The following is a 21,034-nucleotide window of genomic DNA, read 5'->3' as shown; positions in this document are numbered from 1 at the left end:
TATTATTTTTAACTATATTGTTATATAAAATATATACATAAGTAAAATAAAGTTTATATAATTAAATGTATTTTAGATCTTACACTCCAACATATCCACATGATTCACCGGTACCTTCCTTAGACAAGATGTTAATAATTAAAAAACATTATTTATATGACGAAATAAATTAGTATGATTAATTTAAAAAATAAATATATACCAAATAAAAATGCGTACTTTTAGCACTTTTATAGTTACTCGTTAACTTTATTAATAAGTAATTAAAATTAAATTAATAATTAATTTAATTATTCAATAAAAATATTATTTTTAGATATTTTTTGCTAATAGAATCATAATTATTTCATTTGAAAAACAATACTATTTACAATACTGATGCGTAGTCAAAATAAAAATTGCCAAGAAAAAAATAAATGTGTCGATAAATTAAATCATTAAATCATATAATTAATTATTAAAATAATTTCAACATATCTATATTTCACTTACTCGATTCCATGGTTTAAAAATACTATACAAAAAAGCGGTTTTAAATTAGTGACAAACCTTTACACATAATACCTGTATAGTGACGAAACTCAATTATATTTATTTTTACAGGATTGCTCATATTATTATTATAAAAATAAAATTGGTAATATAAAATTATAAAATATAAAAGTACCTAAATTAATTTATTCAATGTTTATTTATAAAATTAAATATTCTAAATTTTTATTAATAATGATTGTTTAAAATTTGATCATACTATATTTTAACTTTTAATAATTGTATACATCGATCTTATACAATAATTAATTAAATAAATGCAATTAAAAATAATAATATTGTATTAATATTTTGTTCAAAGTTTTAAATAGTGCCTATATTAAGTGTATTATGTATTTATGTGATGTGGGCGGGAAGTGAGCTATTCAGTCGTTGTCGTTGTGTGTAGCACTAGACTGAAATTTCCTTCTTGCATGAGTTACACATATTTGATTGCAGTTCTATTAATTTATCTACATAAATTATCATTAAAATATTAACACAATGCAATAATCAATCCGTACAACAATATAAAAATAAGATACCGAAATATTTTTGAGTAAGTACCTAACTACTACAAATGTGTATTAATAGAAAAATAAATAAAATTATTGATACTAATACTATATTATTATAATTATTAATTTATAGCGACAGATCGTAATACTGCGGCAATACATAATTATTAATCCAATCAAATAAATCGATTTGTAAAATAATAAAGTAACAATACACACAATTAACGTAAAATAAATAATTAAAATACGATTATTTAGCCTATTTACATAATGAACTTTGTAAACATTACGGCACGACTTCCTGTTTACATATAATTATATAGGTGCCGTATTTATGTATGGTAATATATTACGATAAAACATAGCTCAGCTAATAAAGTTTTAAAAATTAGCAATCGCCATAGTAACACATAAGATTGTGTTGATATGTGTTGACGGGGGCTTATGTAATACGTCGTATTATCATAACTATATTAGGTTGGGCTCGAAATCCGCGTAATCGCTATTTCGCTTAATTTGTTCTTCTGCACTTTGCCCGATGCCGTCATCGGGAACCCGTCCTTTTCGATGAATATGTATTTGGGGATCTTAAAATGGGCTATCTGAAAAATACGATAACAGACACAACCGCTGTGTATTATCTCCGTAGATTAAAAAAACAAGTTGCATCACAAACCAACCTTTCCTTTGCTGTACGCTTTTATGTCTGCCTCGGTGACCGTAGCCCCTTCTTTGAGAATGACGCTGGCACACACTTCTTCACCCATCCGCTCATCGGGTACACCGTATACCTGTGATAGACAGAGAGTATCGTTATAGTGTGCATGTAAGATTAGATTAGAAGAATATTATTGGGACAAAATAATAGTAATAGAGCGCATTCTTAGGGTGTGGTTTTTAGCATACAATTATATGAATAACGACTAACAAGTATACAACAGTTACGACCATTTATTGTAAAGAATTAAATCACAAAACGTTCAAATTGTATTCCTGTGGGTCGCATTATATTTTGAAAGTATTAAGCATAGCTGGGCGAAAACATTTTAATTAATAGAATAGATTCATGTATTATAGTTTAAAAAGATTTTATATTTATAAATACACTTACTTGATTTCAAATTAATTTACTTTTACATATATTATATTTGGTGATAGATTAAAACGGATACTAATTATTATTTTTAAAGGGATTTAATTTAACACTAAACATTTGACAAACATTTTATATTTTAGGTTTATTGATTTACATACTTCATCAAAAGAATAAAAATATTAAGTATTAATTATTATTATTTATTATATTAACCTATGTAAGATTTATAAATTCAATAAATTTATATTTATTGAAATTTATGCCGATACAGGAATCAATAAAATAGATCTATACAAACTAAAATATAATAACAGTGTTTGTGCAAAAAACTACGCTTGTCAAATAAAACTGCGTGTACAACGAGTGCTTGATAATCATATTAAATTTTTATTTTATTTTACATTAATATTAAGTACAATTGACATACCAAATATTATATTACCTACGATAGACGTAAAATACCAATATTGAATTATTAAATATTTTATCAATTTTATAGGTACCTACTTAATATTTACATACCATACAAAGTCTATACTTAAAGTTTGCATATAATTACTTGGACTTGTGAAATCATGGGGTGAGACTCCAAAAAGTATTCTATCTCTTTAGGAAATAAGTTTTCGCCGCCGCGAATAATCATTTCTTTTAATCTGCCAACGTGATTTCCATATCCGTCTTCGTATAAAACGAATTGATCTCTAAATATAATCATATAATCATATAATAATATAAACTCGCGATATCATATATACTGAGTTAATAACATATAAAAGTATAAGTACAATTAAATTGCATGTGTATATAGCAGGGGCGGCTAAACAGTCGATCGCAGACAATTTCAAAGTTTATCATACAATGTCACATTTATTCAAAAAATTAATATGTTAATTAGACGTTAGTAATTAGATTAGAAATTATTATTTATTATCATATTATTAGTAGTAATTAGTAATTACTTTATAATACTTCTATATGTTTATATACACAATAATCTTTATGCAAGTATGTTTCTTAATAATTATAGACTATAGAGTTATTCAATAATAAAAAAATATTTTATGCAAGTCGATCCTCAAATGTGAAGTATATTTTTAGTAGATCGTGACCAAAATAAATTTGGCCACCCCTGCCTCCTGCTGTATAGGATGATTCTTTTATCAAGAACCATAAATATTATCTTAGGGTAAAAGATAAAAATTATAAAATCTTAGACACGATAAAAAAAACCAATCTGTAATAAAATACAATATATTTACCCTGTGTGTAGCCATCCGTTCGAATCAATCGTTTCTTTTGTCTTTTCTTCGTCATTGAAGTAACCATTCATTTTTAAGTATCCATGAATCAACAATTCTCCGGGTGTCCCGAATGGTACCATATTGCCATTGGTATCGACCACTTTCGCCTAGAAATTGACAAAACACTCATATGTCATGGGTAGTAATATTTTTCACGTAATATCAACGATCCACTACAGTCTATAATTAATAATATATTAAAGTTATTCACTGTAACTTTAATTTTGCAACATATACGTATAGTATGTAAAGGCATTGAGTGGGGGCGAAGAGACTGTAGACTGCTAACTTAAATGTTTAAAAAAAAGCTTTCCTGAACACTTTGTAATATGGTAATTAATATTGTAAGTTATACCACCCATTCTATCACCAATTTATATCATATGAATAATTAATATTGTTAGGTTCCATACTAACGACTGACCTCTACGTGATCTTGTATGAAACCCATCGTCGACATTATCCGTTCATCTGAATCGTTTGAGAAATTTTGAAACGTACAGGGACTGGTTTCTGTCATCCCGAACAAAGACTAAAATTATTGAATAATTCGAAAATTATAATTATAATATTAATTACACTGTTTCAATTATCAAGATTATTGAAGACTTAATTGCTACGAAAAATTATGAAGAAAAAAGTTTTTATAATCAGTTTCAAAATACCAATATTTTAGCGCGTGGAAACATGTTCTTAAACTTAATCATCAAATTCGGAGAACAAGTGGCACCACCTGTCATTGCCTTCTTAATGTGGTTATGTTGTTGTTCTGGCGGAAGTTTTTCGAAAATGGACATGGTATCCATGAATATCGTCGGCGTACCAAATAAAATTGTACATCTATAATATTAATGCGATTATTCGTATTAATAGTTACTTATTTATATATCTAAAAATGAGTCAATACAAATTTGTATTGATACTCCAGAAAATTCAAAACGCTATAGAGTATCGTTGTATCGATATATTTTAGAACAACAATTTTGGTAATAAAAATAATATTATGTATCAGTAATTAGTACATATCATAATATTTATTATATATCATAAATAATACAAACAATTATTAATAAACATATTAGAATTAACTGTTTTTAAAACAAAATCAAATAAACGCATTTACTAACTTTTCTTTCGTGAGGACATCGACCGTAACTTTCGGATCAAAATGACCAGACGGTAAAAAAATGGTTGATTTGGTAACCATAGGTCCAAGAGCACCAATGGATAAACCCGAAGCATGAAATAAAGGCATTGGACAGCAGAATTTGTGTAATTTTCCCTAAACATAAGTAGTATTCATATCATTAGATAGATAGGCTAGTATGTTATAACTACATTATTTTTAAAATATTTCTTTTAACTACATACTTCACTAATGTCATCTATGATTCCTAAACGCTTCATAATAGAGTATGCGTTGTTCATTAGAGCAAAGTGGTTCAATAGCGCTGCTTTTGGCTTACCAGTGGTACCCTAAAAATATTACCAATTGATAAAACAAAAAATTGTATTATATAGAATTTAATACATTTAGGTATGTGCACAATTAATACCAATCAGATAAATATACTTGAGATCTATACCATACAAAAAATCATTTAGAAAGTTTATCTTTACGATACTGAAAAATAATTTTTTATTTATATAAATAACATTTGTTAACATAACATTGATGGAAATACTCAATGTAATTCAAAACATATAATTTTAAAATGCTGCAGGTAATAAATATTATATATTACAATATTATATTATTTGTTTTTTCAACAACCATATAGTATCATAATTTTACAAGCTGCAGTTTTATTTTATTAAAATAAGGTAAATACGTAATTCCTGATTTACATAGTTTATAATCAGTAATTGATATTACAATATTAATATAATAATTATTATACAAATTTTATGTTATACTCGTATTCTATAATACTAAGCAATAGTCATTATTAAATGTATTAACTGTAGATGACTACTAAGATAATCATTGAAATGTTATATTTTATAATATTATTATACTTATAAACATCCTTACGATCAGTATTTGACTATGGTATCTATGTACGTATGTTATTTATGAAAATGAGATGATAAGTAAAAAAAAAAAGATTGCATACGTAAATAAAACGGTATTAATCGATTATTTGTATAAAAAATAGTATTTCATCACAATATCATATCATAATACAATACATAATACGCTTAAAAATTTACTCTCTGACTTACTGAAGTAAACTGAATAATGCATCCTTCGTCTGGTTGAACATTAGGAATACTATAATTTGAATTAAAACCCAGGTCCAAGAATGTTTGTAAATTATAAGCACCACTGTAACAAATATTAGGATATCAAATGTAAAACTAATGCATATATAATGAAATTATTTGCAAACGCTAACTTTATACTGTTTTCCGAATCAAAAATTACTGATTCTAGCATAGGTATCGTTTTAGATTTAATTGGCGTATTAGACGGTCGCTTCCAAATGTCTGAATCAATCTTCTCCAATATTTCAGGATAGTTTTGAGTTCTAAACTTCTCTAAGGTTAATAGACACTTTACTTCAGCCAGAATTAAAGTGTGTTTTAGTTCGTCACTCTGATACGCTGGATTAATGTTTACCTAAAATCATCACATACATAAAGACACCGACTAAATCCAATTTAATATCAATACATTATTTTTACTGGTTAAAACTATATACTGTTATAAATGTTATGATATAAATTAACAGTTACAAATAACGATTTATCATACACTATCAATATGGATCTGAATGACCTGATAATATAAATATAATATAAAAAAAGCATTAAATCTCACAATAAGTAATATAGTACTAACAATAAGATCCTTGAATAAAACTACTGTCATTTTACACACCAACAAACAAATTACAAAATTAATTTTTATCAATTAAAATGGTATTCACATCTCATAGATTAAGCCAATGTCAATATCATTGCTATCAGCAAAGTATAGGTTGGATATACATTTATCAATTTATTTCTTACTTTTTTTTAATCAAAAAGGTGCACTTTGTTTGCATTTTATCATTACATCAAACTCACTAACACATATCATAGATGACATAGAAGAATATCAAAAATTTACCACAATGCGTACAATGTAAAAGATAAACAAAAAAATGGTATTTTTTTCCAAAACAAAATTCATATAAAATGTAAACTTTATTATTTTTTATTAGCAAATAATAATAAAAAATTAACAAATAATGAAATAATACCAAAATCAGTCCCAGGCGAGCTGTCGCGATAATCGCCGTATAGTATAATACACAATTAGGCATCCATATTCCAACCCGGTCTCCGTGTTTGAGGCCAATGGCATTAAAGCTCCTACACAACTTATCCACCTGCCAAAATGAATGTCAATCAATTAAAATGCTCATTTAAAGTATACAAGTACATATTTTTCTATGTGTTGTGTGTCGTAATTGTATAAAGATAATAATATAATAGCAACGGTATCCAACTTTTTTAGCTGTACGGGGAACCGATTTTTAAAAAAAATCTTTGAGACCCATTAACCCTTTTACTGCTATGGACGCACATATGTAAACGACTTTGGTGTGCTATGGACGCACATTTTAAAAATCAACAAAAGCTGGTACCGATAATGTGATAATATCGTAAAATGGTAAATAATTAGACGAATCCAAAGAGACAGTAAAAAAATATATATGATAAATAATAAAAAAGTTATAAGCAAAATAATTGTTTTGATTTTCTAGAGTTCTCAAATTGTTATTATTTGATAAACTGAAATAATAGTTCATTATCGACTATTTGGGAACCAATCACTAACTTAATTAACTAATATCTGCTAAAAAAATTACTAAAACATTTTTTTTTTTTTTATTGATAGTTATTATTTGAACTATAAAAATATTCAAAACAAGACGAAAAAAAATATTTAAAAATAAAATTTTATCCCAGCACAGTGCTGTGAACTGGGAAAAAATAATTCAGCAGGAAAGGGTTAATGACCAACAGTACACCTATAATATATTTATGTATATAGTATATATGTATACAGTAGCGTTGCGGTAATTTGAAGGGCAAATTGAGGAAAAGAGTCGTTCGGATTACCTATGACTTTGTTACAAAATTGTCTTGCAATTTAAACTTAAAATTTTTTTTATTAATTTGTGTATAAACTATTTGATCACAATAAATATAATAATTGATTAATTTTTTTTTAAATTAATTAAAATTATTATTATTATTTTAAACTATATACATACTCATTTATTATTACATTATTATTATATTATTCGTTAATGACGTATAGAATTTTAATTTAATGTGCTTTTTAACATTACTTGTCTCCTATGAAAGAGACAATTTCTGGATTAAAACTGGATAATGGATAGTCTTAGCCTTAAAATTAATCCCTCTCAACATTCAGTTAGTTATTTTTATATATTTATTTATTTAATAATTTTGTAGTACATTGTAGTTATTGTTAATTAAATATTATTATAACTAAAAATATAATTAGGTATATAATAATATTATTTTCAATTTATACGTTAGTAATGTTAATAATATATTATGACCCGAAACCCAGTTCCGCGCTCTCCACGGCCCATGAGTTGGGAACCGCTGAGATATAGGACAAATCATTATTATCGCTTTCGATAAAACGAAACATAATTTTATTATTTAATTTTTGCTGACCTCGGAATCCATGGTGGCGAACGTGTGTCGTTTGTTCTCGTGTTGGCTAACCAGGCACTCTCGATCCGGAGTCTGTTGTACGGCGTCATTGAAAACTCCTCCGATTGTATAAGGTTTAAGAGGATCACTCGAAGCCCCATATAAATAACTATACTTTGACCAGTGATTATTTCTCGAAAATCTTCGATGACTGTAAAAAAAAAGTTGTGTATCTAAAATGTACATGTTTATATTAATTTAGGTATCAATGATACCAATACACTATCAAATATTCGAAAACTCTATACACTCTAGTACTAACAAAATCTTCAGGCAAATCACCAAATTTATCTTCTACGTATTCAATAATAGCCTACATCCTTACGTTACTCGATATGAATAATATCTAAAAACCCCTCTCGCCACCAACGTACTAAGTAATAAGACAAATAGATAAGTACTTAATTAAAAATGTCATGTGTTTTACCTACCAATTCTCAGTAGGTAATTTCTCACTTCCGCGTTATCACTCCATCTTATAATTATTAATTATCAATTAGTTAATTGCAATCAAATTACAGGTTTTAAAAATTATGAAAAAGAAAAAACTATTTTCAAATAATTAAATTCCAGGAACTTCTTGACATACCTTTTTAGAATTTTTTTTTTAAAAATTTAACTTTTGACGTTAAACGACACTACAGTTCACAGAAATGGCAGATTATTTTATAACTATTTACCTTTATGTGTACTAATAATGTCACAAAATAATTATTATTCTGCATTCAGCATTATCTATAACGCATTTTACAAAGGCCCCATAAGAATGTTCCTAAAAGATGTAATAAACCTAACGTTAGTTCAGTTTATTTTTTATAAGAGACATTTACAATCTGTTTACATAGAAAAACAATAAGTAAATTAGATAAAATAAATGACTAGATATGACAACGTGAGGGAAGGGAGCGTCCAGTGACACTACTTCCAAAGTTCGGTTTATTTAATCGTTTAAAAATCAAGATTATTTTCATTCATTATATAATGGTGTGCGGAAATGTCGTAGACTTAAAGCTTTGTAGGTCATAGCTATTCATGCGAAAATGACCCAGTTGCGTGGTAAACATGGTACATTTAACCGAAAAAAATATCTAATGGTCTAGAAAACTAGAGGGCGGACGTGTGACATGTACCCTCTGAATTTTATAATATATTTTAATACTACAGTTTGTTATTCGTCTTTAGGCGGTTTTCACACAATTAAAATAAAAAAACACAACATGCCCTATTAATACTCACTCATGCCGTAATGCGTGAGATTTTTCGTATAAGCCAGATTTTGAAAATGTATACTTTTTAGGTAAATTATATTATTATTATAATGTTGAATTGTCCAAATATGTAGAAATTATTATATAAAACGTTTAAATATATACCATACAATAGATTATAACGTATTTCATTTACAATAATAATAATAATAAGTATAATAAATGTTTTGAGATTTTTAAAACGCTAAAACGTATACTGTACTAAATACACAGTATATATACGTATATCGAATATAGATGATTATAATATTAAAAAATATGTAAAACTCTTTTCATTAAATACTTACATTTGACATCTATTAATATCACGTAATCCTTTTAGATTTGTTACTTTAAATACCGAAGATTTAGTCATTTTATTAATAACTCAATAGTCACCTGACATAAAAAAAATCGTTTAAACAGTATACCAGTAATAATTTTGTTTATTAAATCTTAAACATAAATTCGTATTTACCTCTTATTGTTCCATTCAATATACTAGACGACGTTCTGGAATTGATTAACAAATATCAGTATTATTTTAAAATCTGAAAATAATATGATATTATGTTATTTATTAGTGTTATTAAAAAAATTATGTATACACATATATAATATAATATATAAAATGAACCATCGCTATAAGTATACTCATATAAGAACAAAATTAATTTGACTGTAGACACTTGACAGTGACTGAAAATATAGTAAGAGTAAAGTGAAAGTATTGTAATTGGTTGATTATTACAGTAGTATTTAATTAAACTGGATACTTGAATATACTTATAATAATAAAAAAAAACCTTTAAATGTTTATACGATACAGACAACAGTTTTGTTTTAACGAAAACATAAACGAAAAAATGTATACAGTTCTGACCGAGTTTTACTTTTTATACTTTCATGTTCGCGATTACATCGAAAAGAGCATACGCGTATTCAACTGTAAAATAAAGTGTTTTACTTTCAAGATTTATTTTTTATCAACGGAAAACGAAAGCAAAATAAATTTCATTTATTCAATGAAAAACCAAAACTATGCATAATAATTTTAATCATAATATTAGAAGATTAAATTAAATAGGTAATTAATTTAGCTTATTAAAATGTAGTTTGTTTCCCTGTGAGGTATATTATAAATATTTATATAATGTATGTATGTATGTATGTATGTATAGTTCAAATTAAATTAACATTTTTCCGAGTTTAACTAAAATATATATAATTTTCTTGTATAATAAAAATGCTGATACACTGCGTATAGTTTGGAGAACCACTGGTGTGAATGTGTCATTTATATTTGTATCACGATTTAAGTAAAAAAAAATAAAAAATCGGTAGATTTAACAAACGATTGCCAAGCTCAATATCCAGGTAAAATAATGAATTCCTAGTTATTTTTTATTTATTGAATATTTTTACTTATTCAAATGTACCTACAAAAGTTTATTTACAATTATCAGAATTTAAATAAACTGCTCAGAAAAAACAAATTACACGTAACCTGTAAGTGCTCATGAGTATTACACAAATTGAATTGCATATACCCGATTTCAAAAGTTACAAATACAAAATAATAATGAAACACGTACACGTAAAAAAAAATTATTATAATATGAGTAAAATAACTGAACACTACGATAATAAATAATACATTTTAATTATAATCAACAAAATATAATTAAATGATTAGTATAATTTATGATACTTTATTACTAATTTTAACAAGTAATTAAGTAATTATATAGCTGATGGCCTTTGCCATCGAGTTGTTATCAAGATCAATAAAAAAAAAAAACTAATTAGTAATGAATACTTATTTTTTATTTTATATCCTAAGAGTAGTTATTTTTGAATAAATCTTAAATTTTTTTATTTTATCATCATAATATGTAATATTATCAAATAACATATTTGAAAACTTCTTCTAACATTAAATACCTACTCCATATCCATAAAAAATGAATTTTAAACAAGTAATAATTTTATTTTATAAATTTAAAAATATTTTAAGTTTTGATAAGCTAGATAGACCAACATTTTGCAGAGATCATGCATTGTTGGCACTCCACTCCACTTAACCACACCTTATACTTTATAGCATGATAATATTTTAATAGGTACGATAAAAAAGCCGTCTGATTTATAACCGTTCCGTAATATGCACCGGCTCTAAAGTGTAAATATTAAAAAGTCTTATATCTTATTAACCACTAGTTTAAACTTCAATTTCATACATAAAACTTCTCAGAAGAATATAATTCTAAGGAATAAAGTTTAAATATGCATGTTATTCAAAAAAGTAAAACACAAAAAATAATTATCAAAAATATTTAAAAAACAATATTATAAAACAAAATTATATAATTTCAATAACGTTAACAATTTTCAAGAGTTTACTTGATTACCTATTTAGCATACTAAATTAAAAACCCCTACCCTATATATAACCTGAAGAATATGTAGCTTATAAGTTAAAGACTAACCTAATCATTTTTTTTTTTTTTTTTTTATTATAAAATGTATCTAACAATATTTACTATCTGTATTCTGTGTAACAGAGGGTCTGGTTGTAGCACTTATATTGCATGCATTGGTAGATGATAGATTTTTATTCTGTAGAATTCCTTAAGTTTAAATTATTAAATGATGCAAGTATGATAGATCGAAAATTTCCGAGTTTATTAGCTCGGGTAACATTTTAATAAAGATAAATTGTAGAAGAACCTTAGCATATAGAGTATAGACATTTAAATTATTTCTGGTTAGGTTTATTTTATCTTTTTTTTTTAGTTCACTTCAGAAACGTGTTTTATAGGCCTTTATTATTAACAGCATAAACCGTAATGATTAACATTGTAATTTTACTTGATAATAATCGATAGACAGTCCCCACCAATCGTAATATAATACTGCTGATTATATATAAATACAAAGTGTAATATAATGTAATACAAATGCTGAATATGCAACATTATCTATCTTTTTTAAATCGTTATGAGGGTATTAAAACATAATTTTTTTCTTTAGGGTGTATGACTACTATACTGTGTAGACTGTAGAATCTAAGAGTGCATTATTTCGACTATACATATAACAAATGTAAGTAGTAGATAGGGTTTTTACTAATTTGTATATTATTAATTGGGATTTGGGATTCATTTGAAGAAATCATAGTCTTTCGCTAATTCTATACTCTATTAAAAATGAGAAAAATATTTAGCGGTGACCAGTTTTTGTCAAGCGGAGGTTAAACAACACGCGTATTTTGTCCTCTCCACTGAGTCAACATTTATATTTATTATACTTGCTGTGTAGTTTAGCCACATCCTTGCGCAATGCGCATTGATCGGATGCCGACTACATATCTTATCTTGAACAGAAAATAGTCCTATATTCTTTTACAGTAGTTTCAATTAGCCAATGAGGTGTATAATTTACAGATATGAAAATGTTAGAATCCTTTTTATATTACGGTGAGATATAAATATTAGATAAGCAAAGCCGTTTGTTACAATCGTTTGCCTGTAATATTCAATATCAAAGAAGTCAGAGGATGAACTTAAATTGTCAGTCAGATTATACGATTTGGTGATAACTGATAACAGCGATAACCAACGGTGGGACCGTTTTCTTGGTTGTATTCACAGTAGTGTTTAGTAAGAGACGATTTGGGACACTTATTATGATAAGAGACAAGAAGGCCGACTTAGGACTGCATGACAATCGCACAGGTAGCGGGGGCTGGCCTAAGGTAACTATTATTCATGTATATAGTGTTTAAATCAACTAAAAATAAGTTCAATGTTATAAAAGTATAGGTTTTGACATTTACCTTACGTGTAGAGTAGAAATGTACTTCAAGCTTTTTTAGTGTTATTTAATATGTGTTCGAAAATATGTTAATAAGTGAAAAGAAAAAGATGAATAATTGTATGAGCGAAAAAACCATAGAATAGAAGTGAGCACTACAACAGTAATAACGCAACTGCGATAAACTAGGCATTATGTAATACACTTGACTGTAATATAATATATATTATTATAAACAATTTTAAATCACTCTATTTTTTTTCCTACTTTTGATGAACCATATCTATACGTGTGAAAATCCATTATTAGCATAAAGATAAATATCATGAGTATTATAATAATAACATTCAATATAATATGATAAATAAAATAATATATTTTTTATTTTATTAATAATTCTCATTATAAAAACAACCATGGAAATCACTCTACTGTACCTATAGTTCATTACGAACATATTGTATCTCGTTATTTTAAATAAGTAAATTTTAATGAATGTGATAAAAATATAAAATTTTATTTAATAATATATCAATACGTATAAAAACAATTCTGAGCAAAGAAGGTGTGTCATTCTGTATTTCTAAGAATGTTTTACAAATAATTAATATAAAATAGGTACTCCGATAGGTACTATTAAATATAAATAGTATAGTATATTGATTTAATTTTTGCCAACAATTATTCCACGTGAATTATATAATTAATAATATTAATGGTTTAAACAAATTTGATAAATTTCGTAGTATTTGTAAGAACAAATTAATTATGATGAGGATTGTCTTAAGATTATGCCAAAAATAGGATAAAAACGAACTATGTAAATGTACAGAGTTTATTCATCAATTAGAAAAAAAATCATTTTGACGTAGTTCGTAGGTATTCCACAAAAATGCCAAATGCTATAGTAGTTGGTTTTATGGTGTGATAACTGTGATACAAAATTTACTGGTATTTTATTAATACCTAGTATACCTACTCGTATTTGCTTGAAATCGATCATCATAATTATTATAATAGTTTTTAGATGTAGACTTTTCAAAATTAATTTATCATGATAATACGAAGTAATATACTTAACGAAATTAAATCTTTACATTTTATTAGATTTTCAATATAAATAGCTTATTAACGAGTATCAATAAATTATTTATGCACTCACTTATCCGGATAACTTAAATACATTATTATTTTTTAGTTTTTACTTACCTAATACTTATTAGTAACTTCTTTAATGTCGTTACTCGTTTGGGTAAATTATTATTTAACGTATGTATTTGATAAAGGTTCAAAAATCATTAATGATGGTAAAAACTTGAAATGGTTATTAATTTATTATTTTACATACAATCAATGCTATTAATTATAATATTGATAATTAATGAATGTATAACATACATCCTGTATCAATGATAATAATATAAATCACACTGGATATTTGCTTACTAAAAATATAGTTAAACGAAGAACTATAAAGAGCTGATTAATATTCCGACTAAATTAACTTTTGTTTTGTTTATTACAAATATCGAAATAAATTCTTATCAAGAATACTACAAATTCATTAGATAAGAAACCTTAATTATATCATTAGGAATAAATGAATAATACTAATACAGCCATTAATAAATCATAGTAATAATAAATTATAATTCAAAAAGTTAATGAAGTATAATTTTATCATAAAAAAATACGCATAATATGTGTAATTAGAGGGAGGGATATCGAGCCCAAAATATTTTATTCTCAATTCTGGAGTCTTCTAAAAAGTACCTATCTATTACCGTACTACCATAACTCGCTGCAAGATATGTTTTCCAATTAAGATTAAATAATTAGATATATTATTATGTTTAAAAAAAATTTTTTTAATTAATATTTTTCTTTCTTAAATTACAACAAACAAACCCATCATTCATCAAATATTTTCTACCGTTGTTTTTGTTACAATATAATAAAAATTACGTTTCAATAAACCTAATATGTTTAAAATCATTAAAATTTAAATATTTTTAATACAAACTTTTATAGGCTTTTTATGTGGGTTACAAATAAGAGTAAAAACTAATAATTTATGAGGGCTCTATCACACAAATTTGATAGTTTCGAACTTTCGAATAACATTATTTTTATGATAATATTTAAAAAAATATGATCAATTTTATTGATATTTAGACTGTATTCAATTGTTTTATATTATATGACCTAAATATTATGTAATTTAATAATATTATGTGAAATACTGAAATGATTCTAAAAAATTTGATTTAACGGTTAAAATTAGTCGATTTTAAAATTTAAAATTGATTTGAACTTAAATATATTACTGAGCGTTTCATATCTATGATCAATATTGAAAATTATATTATGTTTTATGCATTAGTAGTTCTTTGTAAGGAACTAAAATATTTAAATAATTATATAAAATATAAACAAATTATAATTGGTCAAAATAATATCTTTAAGTATCATTCTGAAGTTAAGTTTTGTCAACATTCACTAAATTATTAATGAATATAACTATAAGCCTGCTATAGTATATTAGTATACAATATAATGTAATACTGTACAGTTTGGTATTATTATATGGAAATTCGAAATCGGTAGGTAAGCGGAACAGGTAAAATAATAACCACACTATAAACAATAAACAAAATACATTATACCTGATAATATTCGTGTTTCCTTACATAAAATCCTTCATCGCGCACGTGACGATATTGTACATAGTCATATATTATAATATCTACGTATATAAAATAATACAGCCGTTTTTCTACCGGGGTAAAAGTTGATCATTTTAAACAATAAAATAATAACAATGCTAAGTACGATGGTCGCTCAGACGCTTGTGGATCAAATAACAATAAAAGTAATAACTACCCTAAAAAAAACCTGTTCTATATAGACTATATATAGTCTATTGTAGTAATATTGCATTCAGTTTTAATGCATTTAAACTACATTTCAAACTATACCTATACCACCTATGCATTTCTGCGCTTTTTGCAGTTAACCGTAGAATACAAGGTCGATGTAATATTGTAAAAAGGTATATAGGAATTTGGCATTGTGAGAAATCAATGCAAAAACAATAAACAATAACAATATGCATAATATTATATCATTATTATAAGATATTACAATGATACGTATACAGCTGTATATATTATAGGTGATACATACTGACAAAAGGTATTGTGTTGAACGACAATTAACAATTAACTTATTGTTGTAATTATAATAATTGTATAATATGATGTAACCTTTTCGAGACGTTTTGCTCTATATTGTACAAACACACGTAGCGAGGAAAGGTGCAGGGTACAATATGAACACCGAACGTACCTAGGGCAAATATTACGCATTATTATATTTTATTTTTTATAAAACGTCAAGATTTTTAAGTAACACATTCACATACAATACGATATAACAACAGTAAAATATGTAAATATACGATGAGAATTGCGAGTGAACATAGATAATAATATACATATATGTTGTAATAATATACACACGAATACATAATATTATTATTATATAGTCTGATATTATTCGACGTACCGGCCGGGTAATCGTTTGTTTGAACGCACGAAACGCGAGAGGGTTGTCAAAGTTTAATTTCTTCGGGGGTGCCTTGTGCACACCACGTCGTTCGGGTGCATTCAAAGGGATACGTTGTGATATACATACATGTGCGTATATATTATAATAAATATATATACATTATACATATAAAAATGAGTGTGTGTGTGTTCAGTAATACGCATATACCAGCTACAACGACAACATTACAGAATGATATCAAGCTCGGATTATACTTGTAGCTGTCAAACATTGCATGCGTATCGAGGGACGGTTTCCGGTAATTGCATGTTATTAGGCCTTCGAAACAAAAATTATTGACAAAACAACACGTACATTTAAAACACTTTTGTATTTCCGGATGAATTCTCGGATAATAATAATATTGTTATTGTTAAAAAGTAATATAAATATTAAATATAATACGGCTGTACAGTTGCGGCACTCGGAAAGTTTTTTGCGACAGTATTTACCTATATTCTATCAATATAATATATTGCAGTTTAATGCGGATCGGTTGTCACTACGTGTTTATAATGGCAATGACTTATCCCGGGGAAAAGCATACGCATTTTTTTGGATTTTATTTTAGGTTCCAAATGAAGCAATGAATGCATTTGTTTTACATTTATGTATGTGGATTTTTAGGATATGCATTTTATTATAAAAAAAAATTAAGATTTTAAAATGGGAAATATTTGATATAGTTGATACTTTTTGTGGAATAAAAATGAAAAAAATTCCCTGTACTATTGAAAATAATAGGGAAAAACAAAAAGAAAGTTAAAGAAAACGGTAATTTTAATGTCAAACCGGTTTTTGAAAATATCGGTATTACGACTGTTATTTTTCTTATTCTAGAGAATAAAAATTTATTAACTTGATTTTTTTCTTTTATCAATGTCCATTGCAGTAACTTATACTTATACTGAATTACTAAGTACCTACACTTGACACATACGTATTATACAACAAAGCAATTGGCCAATACTTTTTTGGAGAACTGTGATTTCCAATAATATCATTATACCAATAAGCAACAAGAACAACAAGAATAATTAATTATTAATAAATAATAATCAAGTATTAATCGTAATCCATCCGAATTTCATATAGGGATATAAGTTTAAAGTTTTTATAATTTCCTTATATTAAAATAATATGTGCCACAAATATATAAAATAAAAACAATAAAATATCTACGAAAATTACTATAAAAGTTACAAAAATACTGAAAATAAATAATTTCATAAATTAAAAATATTTTTAGTTGATGAAAAAATTATTTATGAGTATTCATTGATATAAAAGTACCATAAAAGAAAAACACATCACGATTATTTTTCTACAGAAATGTTAAAACGTTTAATCTATTAAAAATTATTATACATTATAGTTTTTATTTATTAAATTTCAATTTATTTAAAAAATGTTTTGATTAACTTTTGTGATAATCTCAATTTTTATTTTTGTTTGTATTTAATGAAAAATATTGTTATACTTAATACTTATACTCTAGGTACCAATACTGGCTATGCTAATTCAGAGATGCAATGTGATATTATTATAATTAAGGTGGTGTAAGTTATTAATTCTATGACTAGACGTAACCCGACCGGTAGTAAATATTCATATGCATAATAGGTATACATGGAATGTTATAACATAATACTTATAAAGTTATAAATGCATTATACATAGGTAGGTACTTACCTTTATAGACCTGCAAACTATACAACACTTTGCATTCTATAAATTCCCGTCTATATTATTTCACAAAACATTATAGACCAACTGATATAATTGAAATGAACATACGAAAAATTATTGAACTACATATATATTATATAATCAATCTGAATCTGAAACCATTATAAATAATATTAAAAAAAAAAACTATTACTTTAATTATTGATACACGAAGTCATGAATAGCGTTTCTTAGTTGGGTACCTTTCCCGTGGTTATGTATATATTCAATTTTTATTAACTATACTGATTGTTTTCAGACTTCAGTCGTGATTTATCATAACGATGCACTTATATCAATATGTGTACAAATGTACATTGTACATTTTTAATCTGTGTAATAATATTGATTATAAATAATATAAAATAAAATGATTTAGTTTAATACTGTATATTATGGAGACTAATAAATATAAGAATAACAGTTCACTAACACCAAAGCCTAAAAGTATTATAAATTGATTTTAACTACTATATAGTTTCATCTGAGGACCATCTTCAATTATATAAATAATTAAAAATAAACAACTAAAAATTAACAAAAATATTAAAATTTATTCAAAATTACTAAAAATTATATGCGACATTATAATATCTGTATTAAATTATTATATTTTAATATTATAGATATTTATCTAAATTTTACCTATTCCAAGTCCAAAACTAGAGGATTAAATTATTTTCCACATTTGTGAGTTTTCATTTAAATTATTTTAGGTACACATGTTAATTATTCGTAACATGAATAATTATATTTATTATTTTAATTAATGATAATATTTATGTCTGAATTAATTTAACTATACAAATAATGATATAATCATAATTAACAATTTTTGAGTCTTGATATTTAATGAACTATATTTTTTCATATTGAAAAAACTTGAAAGACAGTACTTTTGTATGCTCATTTAAAATTAATAAAAGAGTATCTAATTGCATTTAGTCTAGTTTTATAAACCTGAATATAGTCTATATATAGTCTATACGCCTTGACTATATACTGTACTTTATGTCTTGATAATATACTATAATAATAATGATACAATTTTAAATTTTAACTTAATTATGACACGTAACATATTTAACACGTCTTCTTGCCGATCAGATACTCCAACTCATAATATCTTATCCGGTCCATTGTTTACTGTTTACACAGCTACAAGCCGGTGGTGATTTTATATTAGCTCATTATCCTAAGTTCAAGATCAAAAACATCTACACATCTTAGCAGCAATAACACTGTTGTGCATTCAATTAATTCTAAATCAACATTGAAATAATGCAAATAGTACATACTTAGTGCGAAGATCAATATTTTTTTGCCTAAAAAAATAAGTCTTTATTATTTATTGACTTCAATCTTGCCGAACTTATCAAGGAAATTGTATAATTAATCCACTTACTTTATATAAAATTAAAAGTCAAGAATCGCATAAACCAAATTAAACCTTCCAATGTCTTAGCTGCCAAGAATATTTTCACACTATAAATCTTACTATTCTCACTATTTACCCTTCCAAATTTGTTCAGTGTGCTAATTCTAACCAATCGCAATGCTTTATGTGAAGATCACCATCCGCTAGCTGTACAATATACTAAAATCTCAAACGTGTGTAGGTGTGTAATCAAGTACAATAAGTATCCACAAATAGTCTCAAAAAGAATATAAGTAAAATTTTGGATAATGAGAATTGAATCTCCAGTGTTAAGATTCTCACTAGCCCACTGAATATCCAAGACAAAAAAAAAAACACTTTTCCAAATATTACACAAAAACATACCCTTAAAATTACCATACTTAATAAATAAAATACTAAATATAATCCTCAAAACTACAGATTCGAATATCATCGCTTTCTTTATTTCTAATAGGATGTACACTATTAATCAACCCTCTAATCCAATCAATTATTCACTCACAACGGCAATATACAAAATAATTCTTAAAAATTACAAGTATCCAAATAAATATCAAACCTCTAAAAATTGCTTAATTAAATTAAAATAGTCTTAAGCAAAACGAATCAGAATCACTCAACCTACAAGAAAAAAAATTAGATAATGCCCTTAACCCGGAAAATCTTCCTTGCTCACCGAAGTTGATTTTGAGCGGTACTGGTTTGCGCACAAATATCAAAAAGACAACTTGTTTCGACACAAAACTGCCACTCGTTTGGAACAGTTGAGCCGTAACCCTACACATGGTTTGTAAACTTTTAGACTTTAATAGTTTGTTTATTGATAGGTAAATTATTACATATACTGTCCTTCCCCCTTAACATACTCAGGACTGTCTATGAATGTATTCATAGGTGTGGTTAAAAATGCATGTTAACACTTGCTTATTAATAATTGTTAATAAATAATATTTAATAATTGTTCAAGTTAAAAATGCATGTTAATGCATGTTAATTTTAATTTTCATATAATATTATTGATAAAT

The 21,034-nt window shown here is 25.8% G+C and overlaps 1 protein-coding gene across 5 annotated transcripts; it reads right to left on the bottom strand.

The window, feature by feature from the left end:
• Positions 1-818: 818 nt before the first annotated feature.
• LOC113551258 (acyl-CoA synthetase family member 2, mitochondrial-like) lies at positions 819-18,706 on the bottom strand. 5 transcript variants are annotated; one of them, XM_026953396.1, is made up of 16 exons: positions 18,554-18,689; positions 16,439-16,600; positions 9,915-9,987; positions 9,745-9,835; positions 8,151-8,340; positions 6,695-6,823; positions 5,846-6,069; positions 5,673-5,775; positions 4,818-4,922; positions 4,574-4,728; positions 4,112-4,286; positions 3,871-3,978; positions 3,405-3,553; positions 2,705-2,846; positions 1,730-1,840; positions 1,523-1,651 (listed from the first exon to the last, which is right to left on the bottom strand). In XM_026953396.1, exons 4-16 carry the CDS (start codon positions 9,810-9,812, stop codon positions 1,523-1,525), a joined length of 1,788 nt encoding a protein of 595 aa, XP_026809197.1. In that variant the 5' UTR covers positions 9,813-9,835; positions 9,915-9,987; positions 16,439-16,600; positions 18,554-18,689. The 5 variants fall into 5 exon arrangements, with proteins under 5 accessions (XP_026809196.1, XP_026809197.1, XP_026809198.1 ...); XM_026953397.1 differs by having other exon boundaries at positions 16,519-16,600; XM_026953395.1 differs by lacking the exons at positions 16,439-16,600; positions 18,554-18,689 and adding an exon at positions 13,275-13,430 and having other exon boundaries at positions 819-1,651.
• Positions 18,707-21,034: the final 2,328 nt, after the last annotated feature.

The sequence above is a fragment of the Rhopalosiphum maidis genome, chromosome 2 (genome assembly GCF_003676215.2).
Source record: "Rhopalosiphum maidis isolate BTI-1 chromosome 2, ASM367621v3, whole genome shotgun sequence".
Taxonomy (NCBI): domain Eukaryota; kingdom Metazoa; phylum Arthropoda; class Insecta; order Hemiptera; family Aphididae; genus Rhopalosiphum; species Rhopalosiphum maidis.
Note: the sequence above shows the minus strand (reverse complement) of the source record. Positions and strands in the feature narration are given on the sequence as shown.

Coding starts and splice junctions, on each gene's coding strand:
- LOC113551258 (XM_026953394.1), bottom strand. CDS start 9,812: ATGACTAAATCTTCGGTATTTAAAGTAACAAATCTAAAAGGATTACGT. Junction 4,729..4,817: donor TCATAGATGACATTAGTGAA/GTATGTAGTTAA, acceptor ACTTATGTTTAG/GGAAAATTACACAAATTCTG. Junction 2,847..3,404: donor AACGGATGGCTACACACAGG/GTAAATATATTG, acceptor GATTATATTTAG/AGATCAATTCGTTTTATACG.